The sequence below is a fragment of the Danio aesculapii genome, chromosome 18 (assembly GCF_903798145.1).
Source record: "Danio aesculapii chromosome 18, fDanAes4.1, whole genome shotgun sequence".
Classification (NCBI taxonomy): Eukaryota; Metazoa; Chordata; class Actinopteri; order Cypriniformes; family Danionidae; genus Danio; species Danio aesculapii.
This window is the reverse complement of record NC_079452.1, coordinates 20986563-21009710: the sequence shown is the minus strand read 5'-3', so window position 1 is coordinate 21009710 and position 23148 is coordinate 20986563. Positions and strand designations below refer to the sequence as shown.

At 37.8% G+C, this 23148-nt stretch overlaps 1 protein-coding gene across 2 annotated transcripts in view; it reads right to left on the bottom strand.

Moving 5' to 3' along the window:
- ppp1r37 (protein phosphatase 1, regulatory subunit 37) overlaps nucleotides 1-19835 on the bottom strand; it is a 67941-nt gene extending 48106 nt beyond the window's left edge. For both annotated transcript variants that reach the window (XM_056477876.1, XM_056477877.1), the window contains exon 1: nucleotides 18313-19835. In XM_056477876.1, the coding sequence (XP_056333851.1) occupies nucleotides 18313-18955 (643 nt within the window). In that variant the 5' untranslated portion in view covers nucleotides 18956-19835. The remainder of the gene's footprint in view (nucleotides 1-18312) is intronic.
- Between the last annotated feature and the right edge of the window lie 3313 nt (nucleotides 19836-23148).

Sequence of the window (23148 nt, the reverse complement as noted above, 5' to 3'; positions counted from 1 at the left end):
TCCAGCATATGTTTCACGGAGCGGATGCCCTTCCAACCGCAACCCAACACTGGGAAACACGCAAACACTCTTGCATTCACACACATACACTACAGCCAATTTAGCTTATTCAATTGCCCTATAATTCAATTCCCCTATAACGCATGTGTTGCAAACTTCACACAGAAACGCCAACTGACCCAGCCGGGGCTCGAACCAGCGATCATCTTGCTGTTAGGTGATTGTGCTACCCACTGCGCCACCGTGACATCCTTGGGAAAAGATCACAGGAGGGCGAATCATTCTGACTTCGACTGCACATCTAACAGCTAAGACTAAATATAATGTATTCACAAAAGCGTATCAATGGTTTTAAAGCTGTTGGCCTTTCCATTTCCACATTACGTGCATGTGTTTTATAGACATGAGGGCTGTGTGAGAGCGGGCACTGAACGTCCCCCATGTTCTCTGTGTACAGCATGTCCTTGGAAAAGCATTATTTTGGAGAGAGAGAGAGAGAGAGAGAGAGAGAGAGAGCTTGCAGAATCTGCATGTGGGTAAACGTTCTCAGAGAGACAAAAATTTCCCAAACACTGCTTACTATTTCCAAATGCCACTTCTTTTCACATGTTGACTATGACAGCAGATTCCTTCAGTAACTCCACAAACCAAAGACTGGAAGGAAAGGCTTTGAGTATTAGATGAAATCATTCACTCCGTGTCATTATGTGTCATCAAAAATGAGAAAGCGGGCACGATTTCAGAGCACAGCCTTCGCCTTTTTACCAAATATGCACAGCTATTTGGATACGCCATCTGGATAGCTTTCATAACCTGAAAGAAACGGGATTGTGTGTGTGTGTGTGTGTGCTTGTCTACAATATATCGTTTCAGCATTGCAAATCCGCAATAGTCTCATCGCATGATCTGCAATGTCAGTTCAGTTACAGTTCAGTTTTTGTTTATTCATCGCTTTAGAAATTTGACCAGGAATCACAGTCCAATGAGAAGTTTAACTTTAACAGAGTGAAAGTTTCTTAATTTGCCAGGCTGCTATTTTTTAAAGCCTTTAAGGTTTCAATTAAATATAAACAGTTTGTTTTAATTCATAAAGTTTTGGTAGGTAGGTAGGTAGGTAGACAGACAGACAGAACGGCAGACAGACAGAAGTAATTTTAACATGGAAAAGGCAGCTTTTATAACGTGTTGCATTGCATGTAGTTACAACACAATGACTACATTTACATGGACATCAGTAATCAAATTATTTGCCTTAATCTAATTAAGACAATAATAATGTTATAACACATAATTCGATTAACGTCACCGCTATCCACGTTTCCTCCGGAGTTTTATGTAATTTCGGGTGTTAAATTTTTAATTTGTCGATTTATTTTAATCATTATGTTGTCAGGGTTTTCAGCTTTTATTGGATAGGACAATAGAGAGTTTTGACAGGAAAGCATGGGAAGCAGAGAGAGGGGAAAGATCGGCATAGCACCACGAGGCGGGAATTGAACTCGGGTCGCCGTGAGCACTGGAGTGCATGTGTTGACGCACTAACCACTACACCACTGGCGCTGACTAATTTGTTCACTCTAACTGCAGTTCGGCACTTTCACTTTCATTCAGGAACATTTCATGCATGCCCCTCATGATAAATGAGATATTGGATGCCAGGAACTGCTGGAAGAGTGTAGTTTTAATGTAATTAGATACCGCATGCTGAATGGGGGAAAAAAGCTCTGCATTTCGCGATGCAGGTGTCTGTGGTCGTCACTGACTCGGCAGGTGCAGAGAATAATGTCAAACAGCCGTGTATGTGTGTGTGTGTGTGTGTGTGTGTGTGTGTGTGTGTGTGTGTGTGTGTGTGTGTGTGTGTGTGTGTGTGTGTGTGTGTGCGTGTGTGTATTATCCTGTCGCAAAATGAAAGTCCTGAAGAGTCCTACATGCTGGTAATAGTTAGATTGCGGTGTTTACGTGTCTGTATTGCCCTTCAATAATGCGGCTAAAATCGGCATACTCCACATGTCTTAATTCAATTTCTGTTTATTTCGATTATGACCTTAATCTAATTAAATTATTCAAAAATTGCTGTTTACATGGTACACTCTTAATCACAGTATTGTCTTAATCGCATAAATTATTGGTGTCCTAACATACTCAGTGTTACAGGAGGGAATGATGGGAAAAAAGCCCCACCCCCTTACTTATTCTATTTCAGTTGTAAGTACATCAACATACTGAAATAATAAGTCACAGTAACTTCCGCCTCATGTGGACTTTGATGTCAAATTTAGTGGAAACCAATACAATCCTCTATGGTGTCTATTGTTTTTATAGCAGTCCTGAAGCACCAGAGTATCCCCAATCCTAACAGTACATCTACTGCATATGTAGATTATGTCCTGATGAGAGAGGGTTAATCAATGAGCATCTGTCCATCAGCAGACAGTCTTTGGGGGAAACCTGTGGTCTGCATTCCTCTGAATGGCATCTTTCCAAAAGCACTGCTGCTGGAGAACACTTGCTGATGTGTGTTGCTGAGCTGGCTAGACGACCAAATTAAAGACTGCTCCTTCAGATTAAAACTCCTAGATCAATACACCGACAGAGGCACTGCAGTGCACGGACCTAGCGAAACATGCAGAAACATGAGCGTTTACTGGGTCATTTCACTCAAAGTGAAAAATGTATACATCATTTAGACAACCGACTCTCAAGTTGGCCTGCAGTAAATCATTAACAATAATGATTGTGATTTAATTTCCCTTTAATTAAGCAATAATATGTGCTCGATGTTGTGTTTATGCTGCAAATCATCAGTAATGCAGCATATCATGATAATAAACATGTTAATAAAGTGATATTGTTGATAAAGTGAATAATTATTTATGTTTTTAGCATGCTTTTTAGTAGGGATGCACCAATCCCAATACTTGGATCGGATATCGGTTCGATACCACACATTTTTGCTTGAGCGGGTATAGGGGTGTCAAAATTAATTGTTTCCTCGGTGCACCAAGATGCAGACGTGGACAATTCTGTCTCAATTCAGTAATAACCATAATTGGTTATTATGTCCTGACGTCATTTAGTTTATATGTGCTATGTTGCCGTAGCTTACTATGGCGAGGGAGACAAGCATGAGTATTTACAATGCTCCTACTACTTAAAAACACAGAAACTTTGCACAATTTCACTGGACAGTCTTTCACTGACACTTACAGCAGAAGCCTCTATTTCATTGCCATTGAGAAAATGAAAGTAAACTCCATTTCTCTCTCTCTCTCTCTCTCACTGTGGCCCATTTGACCTGCTGGGAGTGACTTTCCCCTATTCTCGGCTGATACATCGATACTTCTGGATACAGACACTAGCTTGAGTCTGCAGAGTTTTCTCCACCGTTTCTATAATGGATCAGCTGTGATCGCTGCTACCGTTTATCAGTGTCACTCATCTGTGAAGAGCGCCAGGTAATTCTTAGGTAATGCTCAATAACTCACTAAAAGCAAAAGTACAATTTGTAAAACAAATTTAAGAAAATAACATATACAAATAATCTTGGTTTGGATGTGGAGGATGTATTCATTACGCCCTCGCTCATGAAAACAAAGTGAGTACTGCAGCTTTAAATTCTTAGCATGTATATTTATCCAAACCCCCACCGCACCATCCGATTCTTTCAAACGCATACTTGCACATACTTGCAAGTGTACGGCTGATGTCAGAGAAGCAAACAGTGAACTGGAAGAGCCTGTAAACTGTAAAGCTTTTCTGAATACACTCCTGCCCTGTTTTCTGTCTGAACAGGTGTGTTGATCATGAGGAAGATATGAACAAACAACAGAAAACCAGCACATTTACACAAAACCCAAAAGGTCATTCTCAGGTATGTCTTGATGACGGCACAAAAAGCATGTCCTGAAGCTAGAGGTTAACAATTCCACAGAATATCAATTGCTGGTGTAAATGAACTGTGCCACGTTCCTGTGAAACGCATGCCTGAAATTCCCAGGAAGAGTCCACATGCCTGCCCTGAAGCCTCAAATATTAACTGAACACAATGTATATTTAGGAGAGGCCAATAGGGTACATGCTGAAGCATGCTAATAGGACTTTTAATTTGCCAGTAACCTGGGTTAAGCGCTTCCGGTGAACTGTTCGCAATTGCAAAATCGGCGCGTTTAAGGTCAGTTTTCTTTAAAAATTAGCAATCTCCACTTGCTGAGTGATATCTCATATAAAGTGGGTCTCAGATTGTATACGAAGCACTGCATTAGATTAAATTTTTCCCCATCATGTCTTTATAATATGGACATTTATTTTACCCCAGTATATTTAATAGAGCTTCTGCACTAGCCTGCCGATTCTGATGGGCGAGTGCGAGCAAGCGGCTTTTTGTCTCGTTTTACGCTTAAGCAAATAAATGAATGCCAAAGTCTATTTAACGGATTGTATTGTAATTACATTACAACATCCATGCTGTAAAAAAGCTCACAATAACAGGTCACCGGACGTTTATCAGTATGGGAAACACACTAGCTCGGCATATACCCTATTCAATCCAACTCAAACCAAAAAACAATGTCAATACCAAATGTAACTCTTAAAAAAATCATTCATTCATTTTCCTTCGGCTTAGTCCCTTATTCATCAGGGGTTGCCACAGCGGAATGAACCATCGATAATTCCAGCAGATGTTTTACACAGCGGATGCCCTTCCAGCTGCAACCCAGTACTGAGAAACACTCATACACTCTCACATTCACACACACAGACACTACGGCCAATTCAGTTTACCCAATTTACCTATACTGCCTCTGTGACTATAAACAGTTGATTTGTAAGCATTTATTAATTCAAAAATGCGTGGCAATGATTCGGGACACTTCATGTTTCTGGTGCGCCACAGAGAGTGTCTGGTGTGCCGTGTCGCGGCTTCGAGCGGCGCATCCGGTACCTCAGTCAAAGTTAATTCAGTGTGCGTGGTTATTAGTTTCTGTGTACAAGCTCGGCACTTGAAACTAGCACACAGTTGGCTATAAAACTGTACAAAGACACAAATGATTTTGTACTCTCTGCTTGCTCTGTGTCCGAGTTGTACATGTACGACTGAATGCTGATCCTCTCACTCCTCCGTCTGTCTGTCAGACTGTTGCAAACGCAGAGCGGGTGAGCTCATGGCCTCGCCCCCTTGTTACGTTGGCGGGAAGCCGAAACTAATTTACATGTGAAGCAACACACCCCTAAATCAGCGAACTGTGGACACGCCCCCAACATGACACTTTTTAACACATTATAATAAAACAATCTGAATTGTGTTTTGAACTGAAGCTAAACTGGCACACTCAGAACAACCATAATATTAATATTAAATCATAAAAAAGAGGTAAACTATGTGCCCATTAATACTACATATAAAGTGGCACAAATCTGAAGTGAATAGATCAGATCCCATGCGGTTTGAGCTGTTCACACTGTCAAAACAAAAACAGATCTGAGTCACACGTGGGCAAAAAAAAATCAGATTTGGGCTACATTTGCCTGCAGTGTGAATGCAGCCTTAGAGCATTGTGGGTGTGTGTTTTTTTATGCTTTAACTGTGTTATTATGTAGATCCTTTTTGTGCTTTTGTCATTTCAGGGCAACTAACAGACTAATCAGACTGGTTGGTTTGCTCGTTTTCAAACAAAGCAATGGTGGATGATTAAGCCAATGAATTAAAGCATTTTTTTATTCTCCTGCTTTGGCCTTTCCTCATTTGGAAGAGTTGGACTTTTGGTGCATCTGTAACTTTACGCAATAGCAGCAGCTTCAGAGATGTAAGAGGAAGGGAAGATTACTTTTTACACCTTGTTGTTGTTCTGTGAGTTATTGGGAAGCTTGCAGAGGAGATTGTAATTCATGACCCAATCTCATTCGGTCTGTGGTCTTTAGGAGCCTTTTTTGCTGAGTCTGAAATATTGGAGCTTTATTACAGTTTTAGCACCCTCAGAAGAAACACCTTTGGGTTTTTGTTATATTTAGTATTTTTAATAACCATTTCAATATTATTTTCTACTGCTTTTACTGTTGTGCTATTTTTTTTAACCTTTTGAGTTTTCCAGTGGCTTGTGGTTCTTTTTTTCAGCCTTATAAAGTATTTTTGTTAGGGCTGCACAATATATTGGAAACAATTATCTTTATCTGCCTAATAGTACACTGTAAAAATGCTAGGTTCACACAATTCTTTTATGTTGTCCCAACACAAATCGATTAAGTTAGCAATTCATTTTAACAAATTTGAGTGGACTGAACTTAAAACAATTAAGTTGCACTCCAACGTAAAGTTGCGGTCGGTTTGAAAACTGCTTCAATTGGTCCACCGTTTTCATGTTGTTAAATTGAAAAAAAAAAAAGGACTGGGTGTGTTTATATCACCCCAATATGACGGTCTATACACCATACATGCACATATGTCTGTCCAAACAGCTTGAAAAGTAGATTTTTCACCATAGGTGCCCGTTAAACTCTGAAAACTGAACTGACACTGTTTTAATTCACTATAATATTCTTTGTGAAGCTGCTTTGACACAATGTACATTGTAAAAGCGCTATACAAATGAAGATGAATTGAATCTGACTGCTTGTTTTAAAGGACAAAATTGTATTATAAATAATATATAAATATATTTATAAATTTTAGTACTAGAATTATCGTGTTGCTAAGTAAAATATCAAATTGTTTATGGAAAGCATTGTTAATGCACCGTGATATCGAATTGAATCGAAGGCATGATTATCATAACCGAACCATGAGACCAGTGTAGGTTCACACACCAGATTATCGTAATACTCAACAATGCGTATCGCATCTTTAGGGGTTAAGAATTGTAATCATTTTTGCTCATTTGATTGATTTATTCTGAGGCTTCCTGTTATGGGTGTGTGATTATATTTATTATTACAAAAATCACTTTTATAAGGGGTTTAAACACAGTTGTGTGGCAACAGTGTGAGAATATAACCAGTCTCTTAAGGTTATTTGATGTTAAAAAGTAGATGTCCTATTATATTACGTGTCCTGTTAAGTAAATGTCTCAATTATAAACTTTGACACTGGTGAGGTAGAATGTAAATGTTCTTGTAAAATAGCTTTAAACCTTTTTTGTGAATATATATTGCAACACCAACACCAAAAGTGATTGAGGTCACGTCCAAGTATTGCATAACAGGTCTATATATTGATTATTGTGAAAGGCATAACGTGTCAAGAGACGAGCATGCATGAGATAATATAAGATGTGATAAGTGAAGAAACAAACACTTAAAACACAACCGAGTGGCCATAGTTGAAGAAACACTTATTAGCAAAATTAGCTTGTGTGGCACATTCATATCTTGAGCTAAACGCAAATGAAGCTTGTCTGAACTTGTTTGATGGTAAAGGAGGACAGTGTTTCTGAAATGTGAGCGATTCTGTCTGTACCCGGAGGGGCTTGATTCTGTCTGCCGAAAGCTCTTCGTGTTAATTGCCAACATTTAGCTTTTGTTTACATATCATCCTTATCAAACGGCAGTGCAGAGTTTAAAGAAGCTGTCATTATCTTAGCTCTGAGGAAGACCAGGACTTGCTGTACTTTATAGTTTAAGTTTGAGCAATCGCACACCACCGACAATCTGTTTAAACTGAGATCTAATTATCATTCTGCCTGAAACACTCTTAGAAACTTGCATAATGTGGTGTGTTTATTTCTCTAATGTAGGGTTGGATGAACTCAGGGGGGACATTATGTAGCGATATCTTTGTTTTTTTATAAATACAGTCTGATGATATATAATTTATAAATACACCAGATGATTTGAACAGCTCTATTTGAAAGAATTCGTAATTTGAGATTGATTGGAATGTAGGACCGTGCATCTGCATCAAATATAATTAATTAATTACAAACATGGATAAATACATAAGAGCAAAGTTATGAAGGAAATAAACTGTTTTTTTCTTGAGGAGTCATATATGATTCAGACACAAATCTTGAATAATCAAATGTAAAATATCACTGGATCTTCATATTAATAATCAAATACAAATAAACTCTTTGTAAAGCTACATGTTAAATAATTTATTATGCCTGAACTCTTTAAATTCTCTTGGAATGGTCACATTTCTGAAAAGCACATGCAAATGATAGCCCTTGACTCTATTACGGTTAATGACTCCCCAAATCATTTTATTGAACCTGATCTGATCAAATTAATTTAACCCCATACTGAAACTACTGCAAATTGTGAAACGAGCAGCCCTACTAAAATGCATGAAGGGATTACAAACACTTTTGTCAATGTCTAAATCTTCCATCACACCTAGCGTTTTTTTTTTTTTTGGGGGTGATAGGCCATTTTTAAATGGTTTACTATTGGCAGTGAGTGTTTTCCACGCGCCCATGTTTCTAAACACCTGCTGCGCCTGCTTTTTTTGATGGAGCGATCTGGGTCTGCAATTGAAAAAAGTTAATTCTATGAGGAAAAAGCACCTGATGTTGTGCGCTCCAGCACCAAGACCATTGATACTGTGGTTGCCCAGCAACATAAAAAGCACAGTGCACTGCTCTTAAGTGAACAAAAGGCAGTGAGGTGTGCCTCTTGTTTTCAGAACTGAAAAGTATGTTAGGTGTGATTGACCCCTAATCCTTATCAGATGTTTTTTAAGGGCTCACTCAACATGCAGGACCAGTTTTAATATAAATTAGTATAAACTTTAAATGCTAGTACAATAGAGTCTACACTGGGTCAAAATACTGGATTGTTTTAACCCAATTTTCGGTCAAATATAAACAAACCCTACCTCTGGGTTAAAAACTGTAATTAAATTTAATAACAAAAAAGGTTGTCAATATTTGACCCAACAGCCTTTTTAGAGTGCAAGTTGATTTACTGCATTTAATAACTGAGATTTTGGTTAGCACTGTGGTCTCACAGTAAGAAGGTCATTGGTTTCAGTCCTGGCTAGGCCAGTTGACATTTCTGTGTGGAGTTTGCATGCTCTCCCAATGTTGGCGTGGGTTTCCTCCGGGTGCTCAGGCTTGCCCCACAGTCCAAACACATGCACTATAGGTGAATTGATGAACTAAATTGTAATAGTTGGTGGTTCATTCTGCTGTGGCAACCCCTGATAAATAAAGGACTAAACTTAAGGAAAATTAATAAATGAAAAAGCCAAAGAATTCAGCCAGATTAACGTGAAATTTACCTTTGTTGGAGTGATGAACAACCACTGCAAATACAACAATCTGAATATTTAAGTTAAAATTAGAACTAATTATTCACAGTATTTTGAAGACCACAGGATATTAACATAACTATCATGATTAATTAAATTACTGAATTTCGCCATACATCTACGTGCAGTGCAAAAACAAATAAAAGTAATCATGCAAGAGCCGGATCTGGGGCCTCCAGGGGCCCAATAGCAAACAGTGTAGAGCTGCTCTGTATCTGTCAGGGAAGCTACGGGTCAGTCACATCTGAGCGATACCTTCCAAAATAGATCTTCACACCACCTCATGCCAGCAGAGCTCAAAGTCATTCACACAGCAGTGCCACGGTCATGGGGGGCAATCGAGGGTGTTAAGAGAGAGAAAAACACACCCACGCCAGCCATGCCCTTTCCCTTCAGCTAAACACATCAAAAACAACCTGAATGAAACCATCAGAGCCGCTAAAAAGCCTGAAAGGGGGACACAGAGGGCAAGATTAGATGGAGAGAATATCATCTTATTTACAAGTCTACAAGTCAGATTTATTAGCCCCTCTTCCCCCCCCATATATTTTTACCCCAATTTCTGTTTAACGGAAAGATTTTTTTCAACATTTCTAAACATCATATTTTAATAACTCATTTCTAATAACTGATTTCTTTTATCTTTGTCATGATGACATTAAATAATATTTGACTGGATATTTATCAAGATACTAGTATTCAGTTTAAAGTGACATTTAAAGGCTTAGCTAGGGTAAAGTTAGGGTAATTAGGCAAGTCATTGTATAACTGGTTTGTTCTGTAGACAATCCAAAACAAATATAGCTTAAAGTGGCTAATAATATTGACCTTAAAATGGCTTTAAAACATTAAAAACTGCTTTTATTCTAGCTGAAATAAAACTAATAAGAAAAAATATTATAAGAAATACTGTGAGAAATTCCTGAATCTGTTCAACATCATTTGGGAAATGTTTGAAAAAGAAAAGACAATTCACAGGAGGGCGATTCATTTAGACTTCAACTGTTTATATGAAAATGAAAGATAGACAAAAAGTTAATTAATATAAAATACATTTATAAAATAACATACAATTATAAAATTAAATTAAATAAATTTTAAAAAGATGCATGTTTGTATGGCATGTTTTGGACAGGCTGGAAATAAATGATGATAACGTTTCATAAATAAGCATCGGAATAGTGTAAAAACAGTCAAATCTACAACACAAATTGGTGAATAAGAAAATTTCCAGCATAGTTTTTGTCCTTAAAATGTTCCTTTGTAATGTTTTGCTCTTTCGGGACAATGAAAAAACACGAATTGTAAAAAATATATTATGAAGCACCCCTGTTTTCAGTTATAATAAAAATAAAGATGATAAAATAAATGCATTGAGCAGAAAATCAACCAATCAGTATGACGATCAGTCCGACAAAAAAATGTTTTCTAAACATTCAGCATTAAATGACAAGAATAAATTACATTTAAATTCGACAAATTAAATTAAATTATGACAAAAAAAAAAACATTAAATTGTAAAAATATTCCACAGTATTTTAGATTAAATAAATTGCCTTAAGCAAAAATACTTTTTAATCTTAATAAATCCCACACTTGAACAGTAGAGTAAATGTTCATTCATTTTTATTCGGCTTAGTCTCTATTTTAGAGGTCGCCACAGCGGAATGAACAGCCAACTATTCCAGCATATGTTTTACACAGCAGATGCCCTTCCAGCTGCAACCCAGTACTGGGAACCACCCATACACTCATTCACACACACTCATATACACCACGGGCAATTTAGTTCATCCAATTCCTCTATAGCGCATGTGTTTGGACTGTGGGGGAAACCAGAGCACCCGGAGGAAACCCACGCCAACATGGGAAGAACATGCAAACTCCACACAGAAATGCCAACTGACCCAGCCGGGACTCGAACCAGCGACCTTATCGCTGTGAGGCCACAGTTCTAACCACTGAACCACTATGCCACCCTAGTAGAAAAGTTATAACTTATTATTTAAGATTAAATAAATATCCTTTATGTACTAAAAACAAGTCAAGTCAAAAGAAGTCATCAACTAAATAAAGCATGGAGCCACACGTTCTCTGATAAGGTCACGAGCACTGCAGACCCAAACCATGGCTGAGAAGAAGCTGCGTAGGAAAGCAGGCTACAAAAGTGGGAAGTTCAGCCTCAGAAAATAAGGAAATTATAGAGCAAACAGTACAGGCAGGTGACTAGAACTACTTCCTCATACCTATACAACAGCAGAACAATGCGAGTGTGTGAAACAAGAGCAGCCAACACCTGTGATTTAAAAGCTTCCACCCTTCATCTTTCACAACAAAAGACATGGAGAAATACATTCACTAAAACATATGTTGGTTATAGGATTTTCAAAGAAAAAAAAAACACATGTTGCATTATTTAACATGCTGCATATCAACATTTTCTTCAATATCCCTCACCAAGCATGAGAGCATGTCCCAGCACTCCCCCAATACACAATCAAGAGTTTGTAAAGGAGCATAATCAGACCCCTAAATAACTAGCCTCTTTATTAGGGCTGCACAATATTTCATTTCAGCATCGATATCGCAATAGTCACATAGATATGCAAAGTTGAGTCTGAATTATAGTTGACCAGGAGCTCTGGAATTGTATTTAATTACTGTATTTATACACAATTTAAGCAAAAAAAATGTAGTTTTTTTTTTCTTTTGTCTTGTTTCTGAATTTTTGTCTCATTTCTAGTCAAATTCTCAACATTTCAAAGCAAAAACAAGATCATTTTACTTAACCCACTGGCAGATCATTGTGCTTGTTTCAAGGAAAAACTCTATTTTGACTTGTATCTAATCTAAAGTTGAAAACTAAACAATATTTTCACTTGGTCTATGAATGTTTTTTGATATCTGGAGTAGAGATGAGAAAGTAACAAGCATTTTTCTGCATTGTGTTTACTAAATTTATGCACCTGAATACTGTTACTCCCCAGAAAACTCTCAAATAGGCTTGTGCCGGTATTCGGTAATGCGATAAATCACGGTAATGAATATGCACAGTATTGTTATCGCGGGCACTTCAAAATAATAGATCCGAATTTATATTCTTAGAACGTGCCTTTGCTTATTTTCCATCAACCGCTTGAAGAAACACTGCGTATATGCTGCGCAGAACTGATGCGCACTCTGATGTAAACAATCCCCGCATGTAAAAGCACTGTGTGCACACAGTGCGCGCCGCCGCTGCCACCGCTCTCTAATCCTCACACGAAGAAGAAGCATGGCGGAAGGATGAACGCTGCCGACAATTTATCCCCCTTCAAAAAAAAAGTCAGAGGTTTGGAAATATTTTGGGTTCCAAAAAAAATGCAGAGGGATTGCTGATTGAAGACGGTTTCCCTTTGCACATTCACTTTGATATAATTGCTCAAGTTTACTTTTATATTGTGTATTGTTTTATTTATATTTATTTGTATTTAAATGTTTGAAGTACTTTTAGTTAATTAAAAAGTTATTAAAGTTACTAAGTTGACGAAACTGAAGTTTTTTGTGTTTTTTTACCTGTTTCTCTAGTAAAATTTCAATATCGTGATAATACCGTATACCATGATAAAAGCTCAATCAATTAATCGCAGCATGAAAATGTGATACCGGCACATGCCTACTCTCAAATTCAAACTTAAATGTGAAACTACACTCAAACTCGCAAACTTTCTCGCAGAAAGATATCGCGATATCAGATTTCTCTAATATCTAGCAGCATTACTCTTTATTGCAATTCCCCATCAGCTTCTGCAGTGCAGTTTTTGGTTTAAGGACAGACATGGAGCTCTGCGCCCTGATCAAACGCACAATGGTGGCAGAGCAGGATTGGGATCACTGGAACTCTCCAGGGACAACATTACTTGGAAATTAACCAGCAACCTTTGTGCTTGCTAATCTGACACTTAAACATTAGGCTATTACCACAAATACCCTGATCACTGGACCTGGACGGCTTAAAATGTACATTAAACTGTACACACACCGTCTAAGAGGAGGATTATGTCATGTAAACACAAGGTAGACTGCTTGAATGTTAATGTTTTTATGTTAATATCCCTTGCACGTGTAACATGTTTACAAAATTCACGTACCTCTATGCTGCTACTTTGCATTTTTGCCATACTGCACCCAATTGCACTACAATAAATACCTCAACTTGGTCATATTCTGGAACAATAGGATATGTGGTAATTGTTCATAGTTTATTATTGTCTATTTATTCAATTTATCTTGTACTATATTAGTTAAATGTTTAGTTTATGTCTAGTGTGTGTCATGTTTTTGTTTTTAAATTGCACATTGGAGTATGGGAGAAACGCAATTTCAGTCTGCTGTGTAATGTACTGTTGCATGGTTTGATTGACAATAAAGTTGACTTGACTTGAAACAACGGTCTACTTTTAATTCACAAAATCAATAAACATCACTTTAACATGCTGTATACTAATTTAATGTTACACTTTTTAATCGTTATTAATGAATTAGGCATCAACGACGATGTTTTAGGTCCTTTTGCTATTTTTTCAAACTACTTATTTAAAATAAGTTGAAACAACACAATTCCTACAGGTTTTTGGGAGACACTTAATTGTTTTATGTTCAATATACTTAAATTAGTAAAAACGATTATGCTAACTTAATCAATCTGTGTTGTGACAACATGAAGATATTGTGTGGAACCCAGCATTTTTACAGTGTAATGTAAATTTGTTTGTAATAGATTGAGTTATATCTAAACTGAACTGGTTAAATGTGTAAAAGCAGATCAGAAACAAAGGTTTTTGGGGGATGAAAATAAAACAATAATGACTATCATACTTTTTAAACATGAACAACAGTTTATAAAGCTCAAAAAAATCTTGTCAGGCAAGTTTAGTGCATAAATACTTTTAAAAGGCACATTTAATGATCAGTTTCCTTTCAAAATACTTTGTCAACTTAAATATTTACACTTTGCTACTATTCTTACCAATTTGTAATCATTTAAAACATAATTTCTTACATAATTATGTTAGTTATAACAATATTAGTTAGTTATAACTATGTAATTGTTAGGGTGTACTAAGCTTGTGCCGGTATTCGGTAATGCGATAAATCACGGTAATGAATATGCACGATATTGTTATCGCGGGCACTTCAAAATACCGTGAAAAATAATAGATCCGAATTTATATTCTTAGAACGCGCCTTAGCTTATTTTCCATCAACCGCTTGAAGAAACACTGCGTATATGCTGCGCAGAACTGATGCGCACTCTGATGTAAACAATCCCCGCATGTAGAAGCCCTGTGTGCGCGCCGCTGCTGCCACCGCTCTCTAATCCTCACACGAAGAAGCAGCATGGCGGAGAGAGGAACGCTGCCGACAATTTATCCCCCTTCAAAAAAAAAGTCAGAGGTTTGGAAATATTTTGGGTTCCAAAAAAATGCAGAGGGATTGCTGATCGAAGATCTTTGCACATTCACTTTGATATAATTGCTCAAGTTTACTTTTATATTGTGTATTGTTTTATTGATATTTATTTGTATTTACATGTTTGAAGTACTTTTAGTTAATTAAAAAGTTATTAAAGTTACTAAGTTGAGGAAACTGAAGTTTTTTGTGTTTTTTTACCTGTTTCTCTAGTAAAATTACAATATCGTGATAATACCGTATACCGTGATAAAAGCTCAATCAATTAATCACAGCATGAAAATGTGATACCGGCACATGCCTAGGGTGTACTCACGCTATATACAGTTGCTTTGAGCTGTGACGAAGCCCGCTCGTCCAGCCTCCCGTCTCCCCCGACGACCCGCACTCACATTGCATTCAGGCCTGAGCAAGCTTACGTCATTCGATGATGCGCTGTTCAGTAAGCACTCTCACTCAGCACAGTGGAGATTTCTTTACATCGTTTTAGTCGTTTGAGATGCAGTGACACACAGTCAAGCATTTCGCCGAACAGATCAACCACTGTTGACGCTCATAAACAATCATAAAGTCCTCTTGCTGCAGGAATTAGGAGGTTTGCTAAAGGTGCAGCTGTGGTGCAGTGAGAGGTTTGTGTCTTTAATATTAAAATGGTCGTGCCCAACTGAGTCTGGTTTCTCTTAAGGTTTTTTTTCTTCACTTGCGCCAATTAGTGAAGTTTTTTTTTCCTCTCCGCTGTCGCCACTAGCTTGCATGGTTCGGGATCTGTAGAGCTGCGCATCGTTGGATTTGCTCTTCAGTGTTTAGACTCTCAGTAGTGATTATTAAACCACACTGAACTGAGCTAAACTGAACTGAACTTAAACACTACAAACTGAACTACACTGTTCCTATTTACTATGACCTTTTATGTGAAGCTGCTTTGACACAATCTACATTGTATAAGCGCTATACAAATAAAGGGGAATTGAATTGAATTGAATAATCTACGTCAGTTTGCGTTCATTAAACAGTAAGAAAGATTAATAAATCCATATGAAACAGTCCCTTAAAAGTCACGTCTCATCTTCAGTTTCAGGCTCAGGCGCCCAAGTGAACCATGCTCAGGCACACCTCTTCCAATCGGACCGCCACTCCAACCGAACCGCGCCTGAGCCCGATTCAGAGCACTCACACTTCTCAAAAAATTCGGGAAATGTGTCTGGGCACAGTCCGGGTAGCATAGTGCGAGTAGGCCCTTAAATATAACAATGATTTTCCAAATAATTTGAATAATTAATATTTCATTGATTTATTTCCATTAATATTCTTTCCACCGGTCTCACCTTTGTATGTTTCATTTAAATTAGACGTCTTATATTTGACCTCAATAAATAACCCTTATGTTCACCACTATATAACTTTTAAAGACATACTACTAACATTTTTGTCTTTTACTGAAAGGTTTGGCTAATAAATGATTCCAATACCATTTAACTAAAACTCAAAGTCAGTGTGGAAATAATTTTGAAGATAATTACAAAACAATAACATTAAGACTATAAGCTAAACTTTCTACACTAACAAATATCCCTCATAAACATGCTGAATTTTCCAAGCATCTCTGAGTTGTGAGAGAACTAACCAAACAAACAGCAGCTGTCAGACAAAACACTGGGCTTATTGTGTCTCGGTGGCTTCATTGTGTCACTTTTTTAGAGTCCACCGAGTCTGCGGCACAGACACAAACAACACACACACACACACACCTTGACCATGCACAAAGGAGATTCCCTGCAGGCTAAACAGAGACACACCTCAAAACCTTTGGCCTAGAAAGCAAAGAACATGCTGTTATATTTTTGCTGGCTCATATACAACTGAAATATAACAACCAAATCAACAGGAGGTCACCGAGTTTACACTATACTCGCTCTACAAGATGCTGGTCTCTCAAAAAGAGCTTTACGCAACGCTGCCTGGCTGGAAGATTTCCCTCCATATCTGCAACAAGACAGCTGTTTGAGGCTGAGACGGATCATAACAGATCTCTGCAGTTGTTATAAAGCCGCTGAATGACCCTGGAGGACTTACGGATCAAATGTCAGTCAGATCACGGGAGTCTTTCAGGAAAAGCTGGAGCGTAACAGGTAACAGAAGCCACATTCAAAGCCTTGGCTTCAACTCAGCGGGGAAGGAATAGTTTGAGCACAATTACGCAAACCTTTTAGAGAGGAGCAACAATGCAAACCGCAAGAGATGAGCTCTCCTTTTGGGATTTAACTCAATATTGGATGCTGCAAGAACTAGGGATGTGCAATATGACTATACAAAGTAGTGGTTCGATATCTGACTGTCATCAAAGTCCTATTGAACTCACCAAACTTTTTTGATTCACTTCAAATGTTGAGTGATATATATCATATCGATGAAATAAAAAGTAGTTTATGTTATGCTCTATCATTTATTTCATGTCATAGCATAAAATACATTGTTTACAGTAATAACTTCCAAAAGTTAGATGAACTCAATTGTATACTCCATATAAAACAGCATGGGGAGAAAGCTGCATGCTTGAAAGTCCACTGTTTTTAGACTTCATTAATATTTATTTTTTTCATCTCAACACTCTAAACCAGTGATCACCAAACTTGTTCCTGGAGGGCCGGTGTCCTGCAGATTTAAGCTCCAACCCTAATCAAACACACCTGAACAAGCTAATCAAGGTCTTACTAGGTGTACTTGAAACATCCAGGCAGGTGTGTTGAGGCAAGTTGGAGCTAAACCCTGCAGGGACACCGGCCCTCCAGGACCGAGATTGGTGACCCCTGCTCTAAAGCTTAAAATAAATAGAGAAAATCATCACATGAATGACAGCATTTTTGAGGATACACTTTCGAATGTCAAAAGAAACAGACATTTCCAATTGGTAAATATATGTACATGAACTAATAATCAATTGAATTTACAGAAAAGGTACTATATCGTGATGTGTACCGTTATCAAGGATTGTGATATGATGTTCGTCAAATCGCCCAGCCTTTACATTAGTATTTCAAAAGTGTTTTAGATTTCATTTATATTTATTTTTCATCTCAACATTCTTAATCAAACATCCGCCATGAATCATAAAAAAAGTGTGAAAAATCATCATAATAATGACAAAATCGAGGATCCACTTTCAAATGTCAGAAAAAAAAAGTCCTTTCAATTTGGTTGATATATGTAAATAAACTATTAATCAAATTAATTTACATAAAAGCTACTATATTGCGATATATATTGTTTTCAGGCTAAGAGATATCATGATATGAGTTTGTCAAATCGCCCAGCCCTAGCAAGACATTGAGGTAAAGTTAGATTTATATTCCCAAATTCGTTCATTTTTGAACAGTGAGAACTTGTGTCACGTCTCTATATAGTTTACTTTGACTATTTGGTCTGAAATTGCATGCAATTGCATTCAAAACAACATTAGCACTATTTAATTTGACAATAAACAATGTTGTACTTTCATAGTCATTGGCTGCTAATATGATTTCCCTATTTAGAATTGGCAAAGAATACTAGGAAGTCTGAATGTGTGAATATGAAACCAACTTTACCTCAATTTGCAAGATCTGTAAAGATCTACTTACCATGTCTCCAAGGGTCCTTCGGCTCAACCGCACCCGATACGATGTCCTCATCTGATGGAAAGGTCACCCTTTTTGACCCATGTTTAATCCCAGCTCCTTCTACTACCAGCGTGGCAGCTGCTGGGACTGTTTCTGAGGGCACATCGTCATTATGTTCCTCCAAAGGTTCCTGCGAATGCAGTTCTATGACAGTTTCTGATATTAGAGAGTTTTCACAACTAGAGGCACTTTCCTCGGATTGAGACTGGGCTGTCGGTTCGAACTCCAAAACGCCATTTTCATCCAGACTTAAATCCACACCGATATCCATCTCACCATCATCATCACCATCATCTCCAACAGAGCATTTGCTCACCGGCGACTCCTCAAAAGTGCTCTGCTGCAGGTCTCCGGCAGAACCATTAACAGGGTCAGTGGACACTGCAATGGATCCATTGTTTTTAGTATGGAGTGCATCATCCTTCGAATGGATGTCTTTTAATCTGGTCAGGACGGCGGCGTCCTGTTCCTCCTGGTCTCCATCCATCAGCTGGAGGCCGTCCCGTGGAAGGATCTCCTCCGCAGGGTGTGATATAGTGTTGTCAGACACATTGCACAAATCTATAGCTTTGCACAAATCTACAGCTTGATCCTCGCAATTCATTTTCTCATTTCCAGTAAGCTGGAGAACGCCACAACCTGTCAAGTACTAAAAAAACCAATTAAACCACCTACGATGCAATCCTCTCAAACCCAGTTCAATATCTCCTAAGCTAGTGCAAAAAAAAAACTCACATTATAGTATAAATACAGACACTCAGAGCTGACATAAACCTCACTTCATTCATTCCTTTTCTCTAGTATTGATTTGTAAAGTTTGCATCAGGCAAATGAATCTATTCTAAGTTTACTTGAGCATCTATATCTAAGTCTGTGCTCTGCTCAACATCTTTTAGATTCAAACTGAACACATTAAGAGTGTGTCACATGCACATACTGTTGACATTATCAGCAAACATTGTGTACTCAAGGTCCACCATCAATACTGCTGCTTTCAAGAGCAAGTAAAGCACTAGCATAAGCGTTCAAATCACAAATATTGCACTATAAACAAAGCGTCGGATGATGAAGATTATGAAGATGACGAGGATCAGGCTTTCTCCACTGGCCTGCTCTCCTACAACAAGACGAATAAAGTACTAAAACTGACTCTTTAAGCCAACGATTTAAAGTGCAACAGCATGTTTATAGCTCCAGTCGTGTGTTTAAGCTGTCAAGACGAGGAATCCTGCACTGTCACTTTCCGTGTCGCAGTGAACACAAATAAAAACAGGCGTCACACTCCGGAGCGCGCACTCGTCCACAAAAACCACAACAAACGGCCTCGTGTGCTCCGTGTAAACACTCTACTCCGGTCGCTTCGCATAAATGATGTTTAACAGACCGCAAAATCGCGCATACAGCAGAAAAAGAGCGAAATATTGGCCCCGGTGTCGCTTCAGTCCGGACCGACCGTGTGTGTGTGTCTGTTGACTGCTCGGAGATACGTCATCAGCCCGGGTTGGAAACGCGCCTGAGGTTTCAGCTGCCGCACTTTCAGCGCTTCACACCGAGCGTTTGTTTACGAGGAAGTGCGCTAAATAAAATCATAAAGTTTGCTCTTGTGCTTTGTTTTAATGTCATGTTTTCGTTTTCAAAAATGTCTTCGTGGTTTATCGAGATTAGCACTCATAGTGAATCACGATAGAGATTCAGCGAATCAGTTGACTTTTTAACTTTGCCAAACAGCTGTCACGTTGGATGGTTTATGACGTGTGTTACACGGAAAAATAAACACATATATTTAATTGTAAAGAGATATATATATATATATATATATATATATATATATATATATATATATATATATATATATATATATATATATATGGTATAATTATTCAGTCTTGGTTGGATATCGTGTATATAAGAAGTTAGACACTTTTCAGACAGATATGCCATATTTTATAAATGGCGTCAAACCTTGCCACAAATAGCAGGAACTGGAACGTTTTTAATGGCAATGTTATTGCTGTCATAATTGACACTGTTTACCTATTTATTAAGTAATCATATAATATATTAGCCTATCCTAAACATCAGACAGCCTCACGTTTTAATGTTAAAAAGTTTTTGAAGCATTAGCTTTACCTGTCAAAGTAAACAAACAAATAAATCCAATGCTAACTCCGAGGCCATATGCAAGAATAATCCTAAATGTTGCCAGAATTCATTAATTTCTTAATCATTTTATTAATATGTACATTTATAGTCATTATAAAACAGACAAGAAATGACTTATTTTGCACTCACATGCTCTCTAGAACAAGTTTATATATATATATATATATATATATATATATATATATATATATATATATATATATATATATATATATATATATATATATATATATAAATTTATTTAAATATAATATGAATAAAAGCGCTAAGCTGCAGGCTATTTGTAAAGTGAGAAATGCTTCATTCACAAAGAGAACAGAGCAGCGTGTTGTGAAAAGACCACCTGAATATTACTGGTTAAGGGTTAACGATTTTTACAATATACAGTATATTTGCATGAACTTTCCAACATGACCTTCCCTTACCTTTCTTTTATTGTTATATTTTTTATGTTACCGCATGTCCAAATATTATGATATTATTTAATTTGTGTCTCATCATGTTAGCTCCCAAAGTATACCCTGCTGAAAAAAACAGCCTAAACCAGCCTAGGCTGGTTGGCTGGTTTAGCTGATTTTAGCCTGGTTTTAAGAGGGGTTTTGGCCACTTCCAGGCTGGTTTCCAGCCATTTCCAGCCTGGTCTGGTCAGGCTGGAAAATGACCAGCATAAACCAGCTTGACCAACCTGGTTTAAGCTGGACATAGCTGGTTTTGGCAGGGCTCCCACCTAGCTAAGCTGGTTTTAGCTGGTAATCTTAGCTGGTCAAATCAGCCTGCAAGTGGACAAACCCCTCTAAAACCAGGCTGGTCGACCAGCTAAAACCCGCCAACCAGCTTAGGCTGTTTTAAGCAGTTTTTTTCAGTAGGGTAGTGTATAAAATGGATTTATGAGGGCTTGCTCTCTCTCTTCGCCTGTTGTTTTTAACTTTTCAGAGCAGATTAAAAGTAGGCTACTTCAACACAAGTCTGTTTCACTGCAATCTCTAAAACTCAGTTCATCCATCTCACCACTAGAGGTCATCGACAGCTCAATTCTATTCTGAAATCAAACCTAATTCTGATCTCTGCATGCTCCTGAAAACATTGAATGATCCGAAATAAACCAAATTCAGTAGTAGATATTTGCAGATTTACTTTGCTAAATAGTATAAATTTAATTGTGAATGTTAATATGTGTGGGGCAGCACGGTGGCGCAGTGGGTAGCACAATCGCCTCACAGCAAGAAGATCGCTGGTTATTATTACAGTTTTATCCTAAAATGTTGATTTTTTGTGTTTGTATTATTATTATTTTTTACTACTACTATTTACTGTGCTTACTATGTAACTAGGGGATGTTTGTCATGCCAATAAACCAATTATTGAACTGAATTCAATTGAATTGAATTGAACTGAATTTTGTGTGTGTGTGTGTGTGTGTCAAATTTGTCCAAATTTGGATGTCTAAATGGAATCAGATTTACAAAAGCAATTTTATACACAAAGAAACCACATTAAACAGAAGTAAATGTCTACTTTAATATATCAAATAACTTTGGTGTGTGTGTAACTATGGTGTGTGTTTATTATGGGTAATGTTTAATCATAACATTCAACATTACACACACACACACACATTTATATATATAACTCCACACAGAAAATGGCAACTTGCCCAGCCGGGACTCGAACCAGCGACCTTCTTGCTGTGAGGCGACTGTACTGTTCAGTGCTGTACTAACCACTGAGCCACCATGTTGCCTTGAAGCAGTCTTATTTACGAGAAATAAATTAAAGCTGTAATGCTTTTGATGCTTGCAAACCACATTTCATCTTTGACCCTTATGCAGTACTGACAGAAGGAGGCGTGCAAATATGTGTGTGTGTGTGTGTGTGTGTGTGTGTGTGTGTGTGTGTGTGCGTGCGTGTGTGTGTGTGTGTGTTAATTTAATTACAGTTAATCCAGCCAAATGATTTATAGTGCTAATTCAGTCGAATTATTGAGTTGTAAAATGATGATGATGATGATGATGATGATAATGAGTGATTAAATTAAAAAGGTTGTTGCTGAAATTTACATGATCATGCCTCGCTTGAGCTAGATACCATATAGTATCTCGGGTTGCCAGATCCAAAGATTTCAGTGTGTCTCTGGATTCCCACAAGGGAAATGGTTTACCAAATCTTATCACATTTTGTAATAAACATTCATTCATTCCTTTTCCTTTGGCTTAATCTCTTTATTCATCAGGGGTCGCCACAGCGGAATGGATCATCAGCTATTCCAGCCATACCTGCCAACACTCCTGTTTTTCCCAGGAGTCTCCCGTATCTCAGACCCATCTCCCGCATTGTTCTGTCTCCCGGAAAACTCCTGGAATTCCACCCTACTCAGCTTTTTGGTACAGTATGGCTAGCTTTTTGGTTCAGTCCCCATGCGCACTGAACCCAATGCACAACCATCTTCATACTACTTCTTCTTACTTCGCACATCCCCATATCACTCCCCCCCCCCCCCCCCCCCCCCCCCCCCCCCCCAGCCTTTACTTCGTGCGCGCCTCTCGGGCAGTATGCCATGGCATTCTGTCTGAATGGGGAAACATCAAATTCTCCAAAACTGTTTGCTAAGCTCATGGTTACATTACATATTTGGAA